General features: G+C 36.7%; 1 protein-coding gene across 3 annotated transcripts in view; it reads right to left on the minus strand.

Moving 5' to 3' along the window:
* Positions 1-2,816: 2,816 nt before the first annotated feature.
* PLEKHA3 (pleckstrin homology domain containing A3) overlaps positions 2,817-17,620 on the minus strand; it is a 15,826-nt gene continuing 1,022 nt past the window's right edge. Inside the window, exons 1-8 of one of the 3 annotated variants that reach the window (XM_026075751.1) lie at positions 13,860-13,920; positions 13,322-13,438; positions 11,652-11,807; positions 9,992-10,128; positions 8,205-8,369; positions 7,018-7,061; positions 6,338-6,453; positions 2,817-4,685 (exon numbers count right to left, since the gene is read on the minus strand). In XM_026075751.1, the coding sequence (XP_025931536.1) occupies positions 4,558-4,685; positions 6,338-6,453; positions 7,018-7,061; positions 8,205-8,369; positions 9,992-10,128; positions 11,652-11,807; positions 13,322-13,438; positions 13,860-13,905 (909 nt within the window). In that variant the 5' untranslated portion in view covers positions 13,906-13,920 and the 3' untranslated portion in view covers positions 2,817-4,557. Of the gene's footprint in view, positions 4,686-6,337; positions 6,454-7,017; positions 7,062-8,204; positions 8,370-9,991; positions 10,129-11,651; positions 11,808-12,364; positions 12,524-13,321; positions 13,439-13,859; positions 13,921-17,620 lie in introns of those variants that run through there. The other 2 variants (XM_026075760.1, XM_026075769.1) reach the window with 2 other exon arrangements.

Here is a 17,620-nt window from a genome sequence, read left to right on the forward strand (position 1 = left end):
TTGCTAACAACAACAAAATTTTTTTTTTCTTTTGTCTTGCATTTTAGAGGCCTCCAAATGGAACAAACCACAAAACCCCACATCACTGGTAAAATATTTATTTAAACTAAATCTCCTCTGGATTTTGTTTTCTTTTTAAAGACCATAATGTTCTCAAATCAAGTCAGAGCTTGGATTTAAAAAAAAATATCAGAATAGCTAATGTCTATTAAAAAAACATGGTATGACACAGTCAAAAATAAATCATACAGTCTTCTCAAACTGGAAAAGGGAAATGCCATAGTAATAGCAGCAGTGATACAAAAGAGAAAGGATGCCAGGAAAATAAGAACTACACAAAAAGTACACAGAAAGTAAAAGTCAGACCTATCTAAGGCCATAACTACCTTCTTCTGCAACTGTCATCCAAACTTTTTATGTAAAATGCTTAAGCAGCCTACAATGCACCCAGAGAAAACAAAGATATACAAACAGCCAACCACACTATTCAGCACAAGAGAATATGGAGCGCAGGGAAAGGAAACACAGAGGAGGCGACACTCAAATCCCATTGCTCTGTCTTAACTGAAAGAAATTACCTTTAACATTTGCAATCCACACTCTTGGAGACATGTTTACCCTTTTCTTTCAAAAAAAACAAAACAAAACCCATGAATGAGCTCAGTCACCTCTTTTAAAACACATCTGTAGGATGAGGCTGTGCTCTTATCGCGGACCTCTTCTCCATGGTTAGAACAGTCAGGATATGGCTATACATGTCCCTGTGGGTATTGGTGCATAAACAACCAAGATGGTAGTGTGCTACCATGAAGAAAAAGATGGCACCAGTCTGCAAAGCAGGAAAAGAGTATGACTACTTTGTTATGAACAACATTCTGGGCAGTTCACCTGGACTTAACAAATACTAAAATGCCTAGTAAAGTATTTCAAATGACCAAAGGGCACCTTCTAATCACTACTGTACATAGCAGAAAGGAGAGGTAAAAGGTTTCTTTTGCCATGTTTTAAAGTAGGGGAGACCATTACTCTATTTTCCAGTAAGGCTGATCATGTTAGTGTGTTAGACAATCTTTGCAAAATAGTAAAGAGCTGCTTTATAACAGAGGAATGCCTAGTTTTGAATCTCTATCATCAGTTTCACTAAGTAAGTTATGTGCCAAGCTGCTGAGTCCTACCAAGACAGTGGCAATTCTATGTAAACAGTAACTGTCATTGAAACAAAAATGTATGTGGACCTTTGGTTTTCAGTGTTAAACAGCAGAGAGTTGCAGGACGGCAATTTTAGATGTGGGAACCCAATTCTACATAACCCCCTTTTAAGCAGTTAAGTTCTCTTCTAGATCTGGATCTAGAACTCTTTGGTTTAGTCCCAGAAGCAGTCTGTAAAGGAATGTCAATGACAAGCAGGTTTTATATTAACTCTTTTAAAGCAGAATAATTAGGAAGAGCTGAAAAAATACTGTTAGATTTCAGACACAGAAGTTTCTTTCATTCAGGTATTATACACCTTTAAAAAGTTATTAACTTAGATCAGCAGGAACAACAGCTACAGTATCATACTTAACTTGACGGTGAGATGACAAACAAAATTCAAGTTTGTAGTTTGTGAAAATAAACCTAACATAAATAGTTATGATTTCAGCCTTTAACTAAATTAAATGCAAAATTTTTATGTGCAAACAATATCTGAAGTTTTCATATCCCAAACATTGTTCTCCCCGGGAAAAAAAAAAGTGTAATAAATAAGTCAAGCTGATTGACTATCTTACTACATACACTAAGTGGAAAGAAATACAAACATTAATTTTCAAAGTTTAAAGGCTTTCTGAATGTGGTAATCTAAGTACTCATGCATTCCCAAATCAGCTTTTCCGAGCGCCTGGTCAGTAATCCTTTATAGTACAAGCTGGTATGCCATTTAAGCATGTTCAATTTCTAATTGCCTACCATTAATTTCTGATATTAGAGACTTTAGAGATAAGACTCAGTAACTAGCAATAACCACTTTTTGCCTAAATATAGTTAGTATGCTTATATGCTTTATATGATAAACACTATGAGAAAATTTGAATTTGGCTTCAGATTATCTCTTAAAAAGCAAGGGAGATCAAAATTAGAAGTACTAATTGTACATCCTTTGCTGAGATTCAGCTCCCATTCTCCACCAGAAGGAGTACTGATACTATTATGCATTACTGATTAGCTCACCCCTAAACTCTAAATCTTCAAAGAATGAAAACATAAGAGTCAGAATCCAGATTTTTTTTAAAGTCTTACTACACACTGATCACTGTGATTCAGTCAGCTAAGTATCATTTTCAGAAGTGACTTCTTAGATTCAGTTGCTTAAAGTATGAAGGTACATCATCTCCACTGAGCTCACTGAAAAACCTTTTGGGATTTTACCAGTAGAGTTTGGCACAGGTACATAAAAATGCCTATTTAACTTTAGTGAGAACATGTTGCATATATATTGAGACATCATTCCAGCTTTAGTGACATGGAGAAGCCCAAACAGTACTGATACAGTTATATGCAACTGTTAAATCTAGAGCATTACAACTTAAGTTTAAATAATCCTATATCTGTGGCAGTATTTCCAATGATGATTTAAGGCTGCATGCCCAGATAGTCTCATGGATCTCCCCCCTCCCCCCGCACAGTGTAGAGTCCAAATTACTTTTTCTGTAATAGTTGAAAACCAGAAATAAATATCCATTAATGTGATATGTACTAAACACTTCACAAGCCGGCAGAAACTTCAATGACATTTCAGCAAGCAGATCTAAGACAGTGTATGAGAGTCAGGACAATACTCACATTGCTCTGCGAAGTTTACTTCACTGAACACGTCTTTTTTTTAATACTTATTTTTACAATTGCCATAAGACTGAAGAAGTGTAATACAGAATACATTAAAGCAAACATTCAGAAAAACTGTACAAGCACGTGTGTGTGGCTGATACGCATACGCAAATGCTAGTTACATGAAAACTGACAAATCTGAGCACAAATGACAGTTCTGAGCTTGTATCCACAAATAACTTTACTCATACGAGCCATTCCATTTTATTTGTTCCAGACATAATGGTTTGTAACTGGTACTCTAGACTGGCAACAGCTCATATGTTTCTGTCAACATCTGGACCTTTTTTGATTCAGATAAATCAACATTTCAGAAATTTATAAGGAATCTGTCTTTTCCAGCCTGCTTCAAAAACACCAAATTATTCATATATACCAAAGGAAGACTCATTAAACCAAATTAAAGATTTGATTATAAAAACAGATTTTGGTATGTGCTTGAGTGCAAAAAACCCCTGTACATAACACTTGTGTAGATCAAAAACAGTAAACCATTTGTTTAAAGTGCTCTACAGCTAAGACTTTATAGACCAAGTTTATCCCTAAATGAAAAACCCCAAAAGCTTACAATGCAAACACCAGCAACCTTATGGAGCAAGGTGCTAGCAGGCACTGTTCTACTATATTATTCATCAAATATTTAGAGAAGCGGAATCTCATCTCACTTACAGTTAATGCAAATTTATACTGACATAACTGAGATTAGAATCCATCTCCTGGCATATACCATCCTGAAGTGATACAAAGAAGTCGCAAAACAGAAGCCCCTTTTTTGTATAAATGTGTCATAAATAAAATATGTATAGATACAAATATTCATTACAACAGCAGCTTAATGGTCTAATATTTCAGCTCTTGCTTCTATAATACTTTGTTAAAAAGATATCTTAATCAGCAGAATAAATCTTAGCAGTGCTGCATTAGCCATTTGTGATACTACACACCTCAGAAACAATTTATGCACATTTTGAAGCCTTTAGTAGATCTTTAGAAGTGAGAGTAGGTAGAAATTTTTGATGCAAAAAAGAATAAATAAATAAAAATTGTTAAATATCCAATGTTTGGTACAAATGCTTTATATTAAGTTATTTTTATACATTTGTTTAGAAAAATACACTAAATATTTCTACTTTCATTGGCTAAAAATAAGGACCAGATTATGTATATCCTTGTGTTTTTAAAGAAGGCAATGTTAATTACCATCAAGCTGCTAAAGTAAACCCATTAATACCTAATCCCACAGCCCTTACACAGGCAAAAAAGCCATTGCAGTGGTATCACAGCTCCAGGAGGACTGCTCTAGAGTTTGTACAAATGACCAACAGGCCCATGGCACAAGTTACATTTTCTCCAAAAACTTGAAACCCTTTTGCTGAAGTTTATAATTTGCAGGTTTACTAATGTATCAATCAGACCTTCACACTTTTTAAAAGAGCTACATTTACAAATGTAGATGCTTATCTGTTAAACCATTATTTGTTCCAAAAATGCACATTCAAACTGTGAAATATTAGGAAAATACTCTTGCAAATAAACTATATAAAATACACTTCAAAGATAGTTTTTATGTTATTCTATAAAGTGCAGAGAAGTCCTTCTAAAAAGGGAAATGACTACTTCCTATAACAACAGTATAATTACAGCAGCCTTTGCATAGCATTATTTATAGAAAATTGAACACTTTCAGTTTCTTCAGGAAGAAAAGGATGGAAGAGTCTCTTCCAGTTCAGATCTTTCCTTAGACACTGATCTRTTTTCTTCAGGAATGGCTGATGATACCAAATCTCCATTGACAGCACTTCTAGAACAGTGAGCAGATCCTATGAAGATATCAATAAGTATTTAAATTTCACCTCAACCAACTCATCCAATCTGTCAGTTATTCTATTTGCTAAATATTTCCTATACATAAGTAATCAGAAGGTGTAACTACTCTGGACCTTTCTTGAAATATTCTAATCAACATCATGGCAGAGGATGATGGATGAAGAATGTTCAGCTAGTGTAAGTCAGATAACTTTCTCTTACAATGATTTCTATAATATGAAGGACAGTAATCTGTGGAGTGCAGACAAACATTTTTCTATGATCAAAATGAAATGGATGACTTACTGCAAGTTGGGTATTGATAGACTATTTGGTAGGGAAGAGGAAGAACGAAGACAACTGAAAGGTAGCACAAGGAGCTTCTTTCACAGAAAAAGAAAACAGTGAACAGAGGAACTGAGCTACAGACTAGAGCTATGCAATAAGGAACCCTCCCTGCTCCCCCCCAAAAAAGCAGGTACTAGCATAGACCCACAAGACAGACTCTTCTTAGCAATCTTGAAAAGAGTCAGACTGGGTATCTGACCGCAGAAGAAAGTCCAGACCATAGCAACCAAAGCCTTGTGTTATTAAGAAGCTAGACTGATGTCTTGACTTACATTAGCGACGAGACACAGAATGGGGTCTAAACTATGTTTATTAGCTTGGGATACATGCTGGCAGACCATAAGCTGGTGGAGGAGGTGAAAGCAATGGTTGTCTTGCAATAGGCAAGGATCAAAAAAACAAGGAAATGGTGTGGAGGTGGGAATGCTTGCTTCGTGATACAGAGTGTAAAGCATTAGTACCTCTTGGGGTTCATGTGGGCTTTCAGCAATGCACAGGCCTCAGGTTTTTTCAACCCAAGTGAGGCACTAGATACTGCAGAAGGAAGCAAGACTAAACCAGAACTAGTCAAGAAAATCTGATCAAGTTAAAGTCTCCCCAAGAGGAGTGAGGATGGAGTCAAATGACAATAAGATTCAAGAGGAAAAAAAACAGAACTGGTTACTAACTCAGCAGGCCCATTTAATCAGGAGGGACTAATGTTCTGATCATGACATCACTTCTTAGTTTTCATGAGTTGCTTTGATTTATTCTTAGCAAGACTGTGCTATTTCAGAACATTTCTCTACAGTTGCTCCAATTTCAGTTGTTCTCTACAAAAGGCAAGCAGCCACTGAAATAAACTTTCAGCAATACACTGGGTGGAAATTAATAGCCCTCCCTCCCCCCAAGTCACAGGGGTCACAGAAGGAGATTTTGTTTTGTGATAACGAACAGCAAATAATATTATTCCACACCACTTAGCAGAATATCAGCTCATGTAAGATTATATTAGTACAAATGTCCCTGTTCTGGTTATGTTTCAAGACTGTTTTACCTGAAATAGGATTTTAGCTTACAAGTAGTCCCACTGATTTCAGTGCAGCTACACCAGGTTTAAGATTCTTGTCAATATAAATGAAAGCCAGCAAAAGTCAGCCACACAGTGAACCACAAAACTGCTTTGATTTATAATATAGTAAACCTACAACAAATCTTTGTGTAACTAGAGCTAACAAAACTTGCAGTATTTTCTTCATACTGATATCAGCATTAAAATACCCACTGCAAATATGGGAATAAATTCTACAGAAGAAAACCATCCCTCTTCCAAACTTACTCTGAGAATCTTCAAGGGGAGTATCACTGTAAGATTCTGTATCTGAGTATGTTCTTCTGCGTCGCTGTGATAATCGGTAAAGAGATGAAATTGGTTCTTTTACAGAGTGACTATTCCTGCATACGAAATGAAATGTTTTACTAAGAAAAATCTATAAACAACCCATACCCCAACTTAATATACCTAAATTAATTTTGGTGTTTATATTATATTGTTAATATAAATTATATTTTTCACTGTGCTACGTTAAAAATGGCATGGTCAACAAAACATTATTAATTTTCACAATTTTAAAGCCTGAAAATTGAGGTATGAATGCAATTTTGCACGCAAAAGAAAATCATTCAAGAATATGAAAGACTGAACCAAACAGAACCTTAATGTTTTGGCTCTACGCATAACTTTATGAACTCAGCAGAATGAGTCATTTGCAGAAAGCTTCTAGCATGAAGAAATATTTACAGAGTATTAGAGACAACAGCTCCATTATTTGCCACTGAAACTGATAATCCTCACCTTAGTTTCCAAATCTCCAAGCAATCAAAATTAGATCAGCTTATTTATTTATTTAAGGTTTTTCCCCAATGAATAATTTCTCTCACTTTTTGATTTTAATGCTGGCAGATTCAGGCAGGTGTTTGGAGGAATCTGAAAAAAACCTTAATGAAATAGAAAATTACCTCTCTGAATAGCAAGTGCCAGGGTGGCTAATRGAACGCTTCATCTAGGGAAGAAAAAAAAAAAGTCATAAGCAACTTCTAGGAGTAATATGCATAACAACACTACTTGATACCCTATTTACTGCTTCTGCAAAGGAGGGTGACTTCCTTAATTAAAAACAAGAGTTCCTGGCTAAATATCTTATGTAGCTATATGAAAATGGATGGATTGCCATCAATATTAAAAGTTTTAAAGCACTAACACAAGAAACACAGTTTACTTCCTAAAATATTATCTGGTTTCTATAGAATTCATTCTCTCTTGCTCCAGAATTACTCATATATCCATTTTTAATTGCAGTGATCTGCAGAAACATCAGGACATTTTTTCCCCAACAAATGCCAGCTTCAATTCCCCATTACACAAAAAAGCTAAAATTCTGCCTCTTGATTCTTTGCGTTTCTTCTGATACCACTGACAAATCTCTATGCATATCAAAGAAAGCAACTGACTGAAATTATTAACGTTCAGCTTTAAAAGTCAATTGATTGGATGGAAGACAAAGAGACAAGAGATCCAAGCACAAAGAAATGGAATCCCACAGAAACCTAAAATACTGCTGATCTTGGAATCTTTATATATATGATCAAAAGAACATTTAAGATGATTACACATACAATAAGATAATCGCCTGTCCTCCTAAGGAAAATAATTAGTAGTGGAGAGTTATGAAAGTAGTATCTTTACCATGATTTGCCTTTTTGTTAAATAGGGCATGTTAGATTAATACAAACATTTCTGAATGATATACATTGAAAGATATGCTATCTTGCTGAAGTGTTCTAATGCGCAAGGCAGTTGTCTGTTTAAACAAGAGGCAAGGTCAATGTACAGTTAGCACTATAAAAAACAAACAGTCGAACTGAGGAAAGGTTAGATTCTGTTCGTTTATGAGATACCTGAATACAATCAGAAATGTCTTCATATGTATGAAAAATTAGTCTGATTATGTGGTGGCTGGTAAACAAAGACTGGGAATGGAGTAGTATTGATTTATATTTAGGACTGGTACTGATCTTAATAGAGTGAAGGTTTCATCTGTTGACATCACAGCATATAGCGATAGCATAGTCTCCTATCATTCTTCACCCCCATCTAACCAACAATATGACACTTAGAAAAAAATAGTATTTTAAAATGTCTAAACCATTTGGACAGGTGATGGTGACACAGGAGAAACTAAGGGATCAGGGTGAGGCAGCTGAAACATTTCTGGCTTAAACTTGGCATTAGCAATCTTCACACATTCTTCAAGCGTTGTGATAAACGTATTACACGTGGCACTAAGCAAGGAAGAGGCTTCATTCATGTTCTGAAAACAAATGAAAGCACAATCATCAGCACGAAAAAATGAAAAGATGCAAATACAAAAAAAAAAAACACATTAATTTCCCTCCTTACTAGGAAGACCTAGTGATAACTTCCATTTCCCATTTTATTTAATCAAATATACATTTTTCAATGAGGTCAGTTTTAATAAACAGATGTGACAACACTCCTTTTGGCATCTGAATTTCTTTAAGGTATTGGCAAATAATGCTATAATGTTTTTATTGCAAATATAAGAAGTTTTTCTCTTAGAATGACTAAATTCCTACAGGTGTCAGATCATTCTATGAAATAAATGAATTGCAGCAGAACATGCATGCAGCTTTATTAGCTTCAGTGCAAGCAGTCTATGGGTCAATTGCAACTTTGCTGTAAGCTGACAACACTTTGCTGTGCTGTGACTACAAAGTTACAACACTGCTTTACTTTGCTTGTCCACATACTGCTCAAAGGCGTGTAGGAGGCCACTTCCAAATTTCCAGCACTAAATYTCATTCAAAAGCAGAAATACTAGAATAATTTTACTTGTTGTGTGTATTCAGAGGGTCATATTTACATTGCAAGTTTCCAATATCTGTAATGGTAGCTTTCATCAGTAACAAAATGAAATACCTTCCTATACAAGGAAGTAAAGCGGGAAAAAACAATAGGTTTCAAATACTCATTGAAACAGAAGTTTCAACTACTCTGTCTACAACAAAGATCTCGGACAGGACAAATTATTGCACAACTAATATGGCACCTCTTCTGGTCTTTTATCAAATGATTCAAAACACAATTGTTTCCTAATACACATTACAATTACAGTTAAATCATCCAGGTACTTTATGCACATAGAAACTCTTACACAAAAGTCAACTGTAAAGCATTCAGAAATTGACCTTAGGTTAAATATCCCAGCATCAGGGAGAGGAAAAGAAGCATAAGATGTCAACAGAAACTTCAGATGATATAAGGTGACCACGAGCACAAAATGGCCAACAGTATCATGAGCTGCACTAGGCAGAATGTTGCCAGCAGGTCAAAGGAGGTGATCCTTTCCCCTCAACACTGGTGAGGCCGTATCTGGAGTGCTGGGTCCAGTGCTGGGCTCAGCAGTACGAGAGAGATACGGAGCTACTGGAGCAAGTCCAGCAAAGAGCTACTAAGATGATTAAGGGACTGGAGCATCTCTCACACAAGAAGTGGCCGAGAGAGCTCCTGCTCTTCAGCCTGGAACAGAAAAGGCTCGATGGGGATCTTATCAGTGTTTATAAATATCTGATAGGAGGATGTAAAGACGGTGGAGCCAGACCCTTCTCAGTGGTACCTAGTGACAGGAAAAGAGGCAATGGGCACAAATTGAACACAGGAAATTCCATGTGAAGATAAGAAAATACTTTTTTAATTTTGAGAGTGGTTGAACACTGAAATGGGCTGCCCAGAGAGGTTGTGGAGTCTCCATCCTTGGAGATATTCAAAACCCAACAGGACTTGGCCCTGGGCAACCTACTCTAGGTGACCCTGCTTGAGCAGGGGGGTTGGACCATTTGATCTCCAGAGGTCCCTCCCAACCTCAACTATTCTGTGATTCTGTTCTCCAGTGCCATTCTAGAAATTCAATACCTCAATGCTGGGAGGAGATCGAGTCTCATCATGGTGAACAAATTCTTGTATTGTATGAACTTGCTGCATTAAAAGATCACAGTAGAGACGAAGTTCGGACATTTTGGTTTTAAGAGATTCATTGGTCTCACTTATTTCTATAAAAAATAAAAGAAATACCAATTATGGCATACAATTTATGTGCATATTTTAAAATATGCTCATTTAAATTTTCATTTAAAAATTCATTTAAACTTTCAGTTAGTTTGAGGAAAAGTGGATTCTGCAATGAGTTAGGAACTTTACTTGAAGTAGACACCAGTTTGTACTTAATGATAACTGATGCTACTTTAATGACCATAAAGAAAGAGGCATCTAACTAAAAAACATCAAGTAGAAATTTTTCTTAGGTACACTGTAATGTAGAAAACTTTTAATGGATGAAATTTCCCACCCCAACAGATTGACTGGAAATGGTTACATCAAGTCATCCAAGAAAAATTGAGGAGAAAAACAATAGTAACTATAATGAATCAAAACAGCAGAAATTCAATGGCTTCATAACTGCTACAAACAATACCGTTGTTCCTGCAACAACCCTAACTTGCTGAAGTTTCAACTTTTTCAGGTAGAAGAGCTCAGGACCTGGAAAGATCAGATTACATCCACCTTTAAGAGTGAAAGGTGTGTATGTAAGGTTACACACCTCAGCATACGCAGGAGAGATCACTCTATTTACATTCTTTTTCTTATATTCCCTCTCAAGACTTTACTCTTGACTTTCATAAGAGACTTTCAGTCTGATTCAGTAAGGCAGCTCTTAAGCTCACATGTAATCTTCCTTGCCTTCTTTCAACGGAGGTGATTTCATCCAGGGAGATGTTATAGGGTAGTTTTTTGTCTCCAATAAAAGGAAACTTGTACAATGCCCAGATATTGAAATGCTGGATACCTTAATATCAAGCAGGACAGAGCTGAATACATTCAGAATTTCAACAATGAAGCATGTCATTGATTTTACATACAAGTGGTTCTGCAGTGCCTTGTACAGAATAAAGATCTAGAATATCACTGCTATACTGTCTGTAAAAATGTATTAGGCATATAACCAGGAAACTTGCAGCTTTTCAAAAATGGCCCAGGGAACTAGCCACCCAAATCCCATGGAATTCAGTTTAAACTCCTTATCCATCTGATTGTTAGACTCAGTCAGAATTGGGGTATTTGTGGAAACAGGGAAGAGAGTCTGAACTGAGGCCAACTGATAAAGGTTTCTTTGAAATCAACAGAACTCTATTAATCCATAACATTTGTGGATCTGGTGCTTCATACGGTCACAGCAACATCCCTAGGATACCACACAGATGATACCAGGTGCAAGACAAGTTTGAACACAGCACAGAAATCCAAAATGGAAAGGAAATAAAGAAACCATAGAAGTGATAAAACCTATGATTAGCAAAATAAAGTCAGAAACAGACCACAACACAGTGATTTGCACTGGTTACTACCACAATTTAAACATCAAAAGAGAATTTACCAAATAGATCACTAGTAATAATTAAGAGTTATAGTTAAAGACAATAATACTGGATTTATATCACACGATTAGTACCATCATTATTTGAAAAAGCATTTGAAGAAGTGGTTAGATTGTGCATGCTCTAGGTGACATACATACCTTTTTCTTTTTTTGTTCTGGTATCTGCCAAACAGGCTTTCGCACTCCCCAGAGCTACCAGCCATCTTTGCCTTTCAGCTGCATTAACTGCTTTCATATAGAAATGCTGTTCCCCTGGGATGATTAGCTCCATTCTTGTGCTGTCTGTTGCATGAACTTAGAACAGAGGGGAAAAAAATAATAATAATTTTGAAGGAAAAAAAAAACCCTCAACCCAGTAAGGATTATTTATGACATGCAGATCAAAGTACTTCAACATTTTTATTACAATCGTATAGTAATATCATAAATCATAACGTATTGCTGCCAAATAACAAAAAAATAGCTCAGCCCTTCTCCTTAGCACACTGTGGAATAAACAGTTAGGAACATCAATTACCAAACAACAGACAGACTCAAGCACAGTGAGGTTCCCTTACTGCAGTACCAATACACTGCTTGTGAATTTGTAACAGCTGTTGTATGCTAATCCTGATCTAACCATGGCAAACCAGAAAGTTTTGTTGCAAGGACAAATATTTATGGAGAACTAAACTAAAAACTGAATGAATGTCCCTTCTTGATGAAATCTGGATTCAGGTTGCAGAGTCCTAAATTCAAGAATTAAAGCAGACTTTGTTAATGGCCCATCATATTCAGAATTATGTCTTTAACTAGAATACTCTGCTGAGTTTCATGTTATCAACGACAGTCTCTCCAGACCCACTACCTACTTGCCATTGATGCAGGAGACTGCATCAAATCCAGACTTCAGCTATTATCTTTCATACACGAAAAGAACAAGAAGACGAGGAAAAAGAAGATGACAAGCAAAATGAACAACTGGAACAGTCGAAACATGGCATCTTCCACTTTTATGTCACTGGTTTAATCTAGACCAAGAAAACAGTAACCAAAAGGAGTTACCATGTGAAAAATATTTAGTGGCCCATGTAAAATAAGTCCCACTTTTTAATGTACAAGTACCCACACCATAACTGCAGTCCTCTGGGGATATCTGGAAAAAGGCCAAGAGTTGAAAGCAATGGAGAGTTAGGTAATGCCTTACTATTAGCCAAGGAGGTTGATTTACAGCTTAGATCTACATCTACACTAAATGTACAGGCTAAATTCAGAGTCTGGCACCATCAGTTCATTTACTAACTCTAATACATACATCACCTATGCATGTATGCAGCTAACAGCATTAAAAGCAAAAATGACTCAAGAGGGAGAAAAAAAAAAAAGCTCTTCCTTAAAGACATCTCCCCTTTCAGGTCACGGCAGCTGCTCTTCTGAAAAACTACTGTTCATGATTCAGTCTCCTACCTCTGACCATAAGAGGGAAAAATGGTAAAACTAAGATAACTAGCTCAGGTAACTTCAAGTATAAGCCATGTGCACACAACTTTTTAAACAGGTAAAGGAATATATGGTAGGTTCTAGATCTCAGAAAAGAGCTTTATGTATTAAAACCATTTTTCTTTGTTGCCATGTCATAATTTACATTCATTATTATTTGTGAACTATGAAGGAATCACACTGGACTAAAGGTATATAAAAGTACATTTAAAGTACATACACTTAAAGTACATATAAAAATTTGTGATACAAAGGGTATGTAAGGTGTTCTTATCTATTACCCTGACAACTAAAATTTCCTCTAGCAGAAATTTCCTTATAATTCTTACCTTTAATTTCACAAACAGCCATCTTTATACTTCCTTTGCTGCCTTTGCAAACATCATCCTGTGAATCATAGTATGACAATATCCCATTGTCTAAAACAAACCATCGAGGCTGCCAACCTAGCAAGATCAAAAACATGAAAAGGAAAGTTTAGTCTAATTGCTAAATTGCGAATCAAATATGCAAACATTATAATATGCCTGTGTCACACCAGAAGAAAAGAATCTGTGCTCTGAAAACCAGAGTTGCTCTATAACCAAACTAATATTATATGGATATTTCACTCTTACTCTTTTTGAATGCAAGATTAGTAGTATTTCAGTCTTCACTATATTCCATTCTGCAATAGAATGAAATTTTAGTTTAGCCACCAAAAAATCCTATTTTGAAGGCTGATAAGTTACATACCTCTGATGAACCATTCTCATTCAGGTATATTTTTCAGGTAGACTTTCTTTAAAAAAGTCATAAAAATAAATACAGTCATACAAATAAATGACTGATGTCAGTAACTGCTACGTTATCATCTTCTCTACATACTGTATTTCAGTGAGAGCTTCTGTATTTCATCCTTAACTAATGACATGCCATTTTCTCTGAAAGTAGCCCAGCTTCATTGCTCAGCAACAATTTAATTTCAGGCACTGTGCTCGTATTTTCTAGTATGACCTAGCAGAGACATGGCTTATATTAATAAGAGTCCATTTGCGAGGAAAGCATATGCAAGTTCCTGTACTTATGCTTTCACCAGCTTTGTATTAGCAAGACTTTTTAATGATCTTCAATACATCTACAGAACATAGCAGATTATGCATATGCACAAATATGGGAGAACTGCATGCAACATCATACCACATACAAATGCTAATCTACTTTAAACAGATAAAGAGGGTCCATGACAGTAATTTACTTTTTTTTTTTTTTTAACAGCTATTTTATGGGCAAACTTACCATTTCATAAAACCCAACACTCAGTGGAATAGAAGCCCTAATTTTTAACACTACTGAATACAAATCATTATGTCTAGTAAATCACTCTTTGTCTGAATTAACAGGTTTCTAAAAATGACATGAAACTAAAGAGTACAAGAACACTGGCTCTTTAGAGTCTGGGTCAGCCAGACAACCAGAGCAGATCACCATTCTATCTTACAAGCTGACACCAAACTTCTAACTTGCTGCTTGGACTATGGGTTGGAATGGCAATAGCTGTGTGGCCATGAACTCACCAGTGTGGTGATATAACGGTATGGTCACAGCACTTAGAACAAGCTGCAGCCACCCAGTGGCAGTGCATTAGAACACAGGGGGCTCAATCAGGTACTAGACTGCTGAATATCAGATAAAGGCTTCACTACTCACAGTAAGTCATTAGAAGTTTTAACACTAATTCAAGAAGTGCAAGACCAGTCCCCATTGCATCATGCCACAATTCCAGGACAAGGAAGTAAAAATGTGTTACTATTTTTTATTATTATTATTATTAACTATATCAGTAAACATTTATGTCTTTCAAAATGCAGAGTGGGTAAGTAATAAGCAGATCCACACTGATATAAAAACAGAATGAAAAAAGCTATGAACATTGAGGGATACCAGCTCCCATAGGAAAAGATTTCAAGTTACACATATACATCACTATTTACACTAAAAGAGTACATAAATAGCTGTGAAATGACCATACCGAAGACCCTGTTCTGTAAAACACAGCTCAAAAATGTTATTTTATTTATTATGAAAAAACAGTATTTTTCCCTGCTACACTGCATTGCCAAACATTGACTCTGTGCTCCCCTCAACTTCTAAATGCACACAGAGGAGAGAAGTCAATGTTTTTCTAAAGTCTTGCACTGATAAAAAGGGACCCTGCATAGATGATTATTCCAGCCTCACATTATGCTAGCATTGAAAAAACAGAAGCAAGGCATGAAAAGACTCCAAGTGCCTTACAGAAGCAAGCAAAACAATGAAAACAAAGATACCTCTTCTTGTATGAACTTGGGCCCTTGAGAAAGTGTTCTATGTTTGACAAAATATTTAACAAATTCACACTTTCACAAATTTGTAGATGCACGCACATTATCTGAGTGAGAAAAACAAGCTGTATTTTGGGTTTATTTTTAATGAAGGAGGAAGCTAAATAATATTTTTTTGCAACGCTTCAGCAATATTAGCAAGTTCCTTCACTGCTTGGCTTCTATGGTTAGCGAAAACAAGCAGTATGTCTTATTTCTGGCTACAAAAATATAGAGTAACAAGAAAGTTGCTAACATCATTTAAAAATCTGCCTAATATGATTAGATGCTTCTGTTGAATCAGCTGGCCTACATATCCCAAGCAAGGGTTCTGGAGACTGGTATTCTACTAACTTTCAGTGGAAGTTAGATGCATGTTGACATAAGAGTCTATTATGCAGAGTCCTATGAGAGTCTATTATCCAGCATTCATAGTTACTATTAAACATTTACTTATTAAATAACAAGAGTTTAAATGTAAAGTCTATAGCAAACACCAACTACACCACAAGGACTCATTACCTTTGACCTTTTACATTTTGCTAATTTTTTTGTCACAAAAATGGAAGTGACAAAACTATTTTGAAAAGAAACTTGTATTCATTATTTCTTTTATAACCACAGTTTTTCTCTATCAGTATCTCCACATTTAATGTGGAGAAGTGAGAAAAATATCTTATCAAATAGCTATCTGACTGCAGTACAACTGCTCTCTTTCTTTGGAAGCCCTGTATGCATGGACACATACTTGCTCAGATATATACAAGATTACGCCGTGTACATTTTGGTTCACGGCAAGCTCATGCAGTAATGGAACCCAAATATGACTGTTAGTGAATTAAGCAAGTGCATAGTTTTTCTTTATTTAAATTATCCAAATTCAGGAGCTAGGCTAGAACTCTGTTCCTGGATCGACAATCCAAGCAACATGCAAGATTGTGCATGATACAGCAAATACAGCAAAACAAGCTAGTCTGAGGTGAGTTGATTGCTTGTTCTAAAGGAAAAGACCAGGTACTATGGACAGCCTTGTGCATGGAGACTCCGCTCCGTGTTTTCTTCATTTGCATCATTGCAACGTGGCCCGCATTTTACAAGTTCTGAGAATTGACTTTCACATCACTTCACATTCGAAATCTGAATTTACTGAAGCAGGACCGCACACATGTAGAAGAGCACATGTAAAGCGCAGGACAATGAGAGGACAAACAAGATACTGTCAAAGCAGTCAAACAAGAGACCTGATTAAGTATGATGTATGATCCAACACCGATCTGCTCCTGAGGGACAATCAGTCCTATTACAGTGTCAGAAAAGACATCTGTCTCACCTTGAAAGTACAATCTATCCATTGCTACCTCCAGGGGGAGGTACCTCTATTATTCCTGAGGATGAGGCAAACAAAACTAGAATTCTGATAGCAAATGCAAGCATTGATTACACTTCTCTCTGCAGCACTTCTAAAAATGCATTTCCAGAATAAATTACCCAGAACTAAAGCTTTCTGTAAGTTTTACAGGTTAGGATATGGGAGCACAGATTAAAAAAAAAATTACCATCCAAAAAGTATACTAAAAGAACTTTTATATTTACCATTGAAGATTTAAAGATGCAATATTAAATGATTCCTTAACTGCAACTGAAGATACCCTGCAAGTTTGTATGCCACAAATAAAAGCTATTTACTAGGCAAAAGAAAGATGGAAGGAAACATCCAATACTTTGGATGTTAGGATGCGACACTTAAGACAGCAGTTCAGGTCTCTGTTCTGTTAGGGCTCTTAACTAACTTGGCAATATTCAATCCAGATCTTCAAAGGTATTTAGCCACAGGAAAAATCACAGGAGTTAGGCACATCTCTGTTTTGAGGATCTTGGAGCTGCATTAGTACCCACAGCACAAAAGTTGCCAGCAAAGGTGCAAACTGGCTAGGCCTGTCTCAGAAGAGTGTCGTGAATATAAATATATGTGGAATAGCAGGAGGTGTTTTGGCGATGGCCGTCACATAGTATCCCCTGCTGTCTCAGCGTCCAAAGCTCGATCTAACCCGCAAAGAGCTGGAAGTGGCCCACCAAAGCCGCGGCCCGCGGGCAGGGCAGGGCAGGGCGGGGCGGGCGGCGTGAGCCACAGCGGGCGCGCTCGGCCGCCACGGCAGGCTTTGCCCCGAAGGCAGGGCGCAGACAGCGCAGGAGCTAACGAGCAGCAGTTCCGGGCTGCGAACGGCCAGCTGGTGCCGGGAGCGGTGCCGGGACCCCCTGCCGACTAACGGCCGCCTCCTCGGGGCC

Source organism: Apteryx rowi, unplaced genomic scaffold, assembly GCF_003343035.1.
Source record: "Apteryx rowi isolate R43461 unplaced genomic scaffold, aptRow1 scaffold_110, whole genome shotgun sequence".
Lineage (NCBI taxonomy): Eukaryota > Metazoa > Chordata > Aves > Apterygiformes > Apterygidae > Apteryx > Apteryx rowi.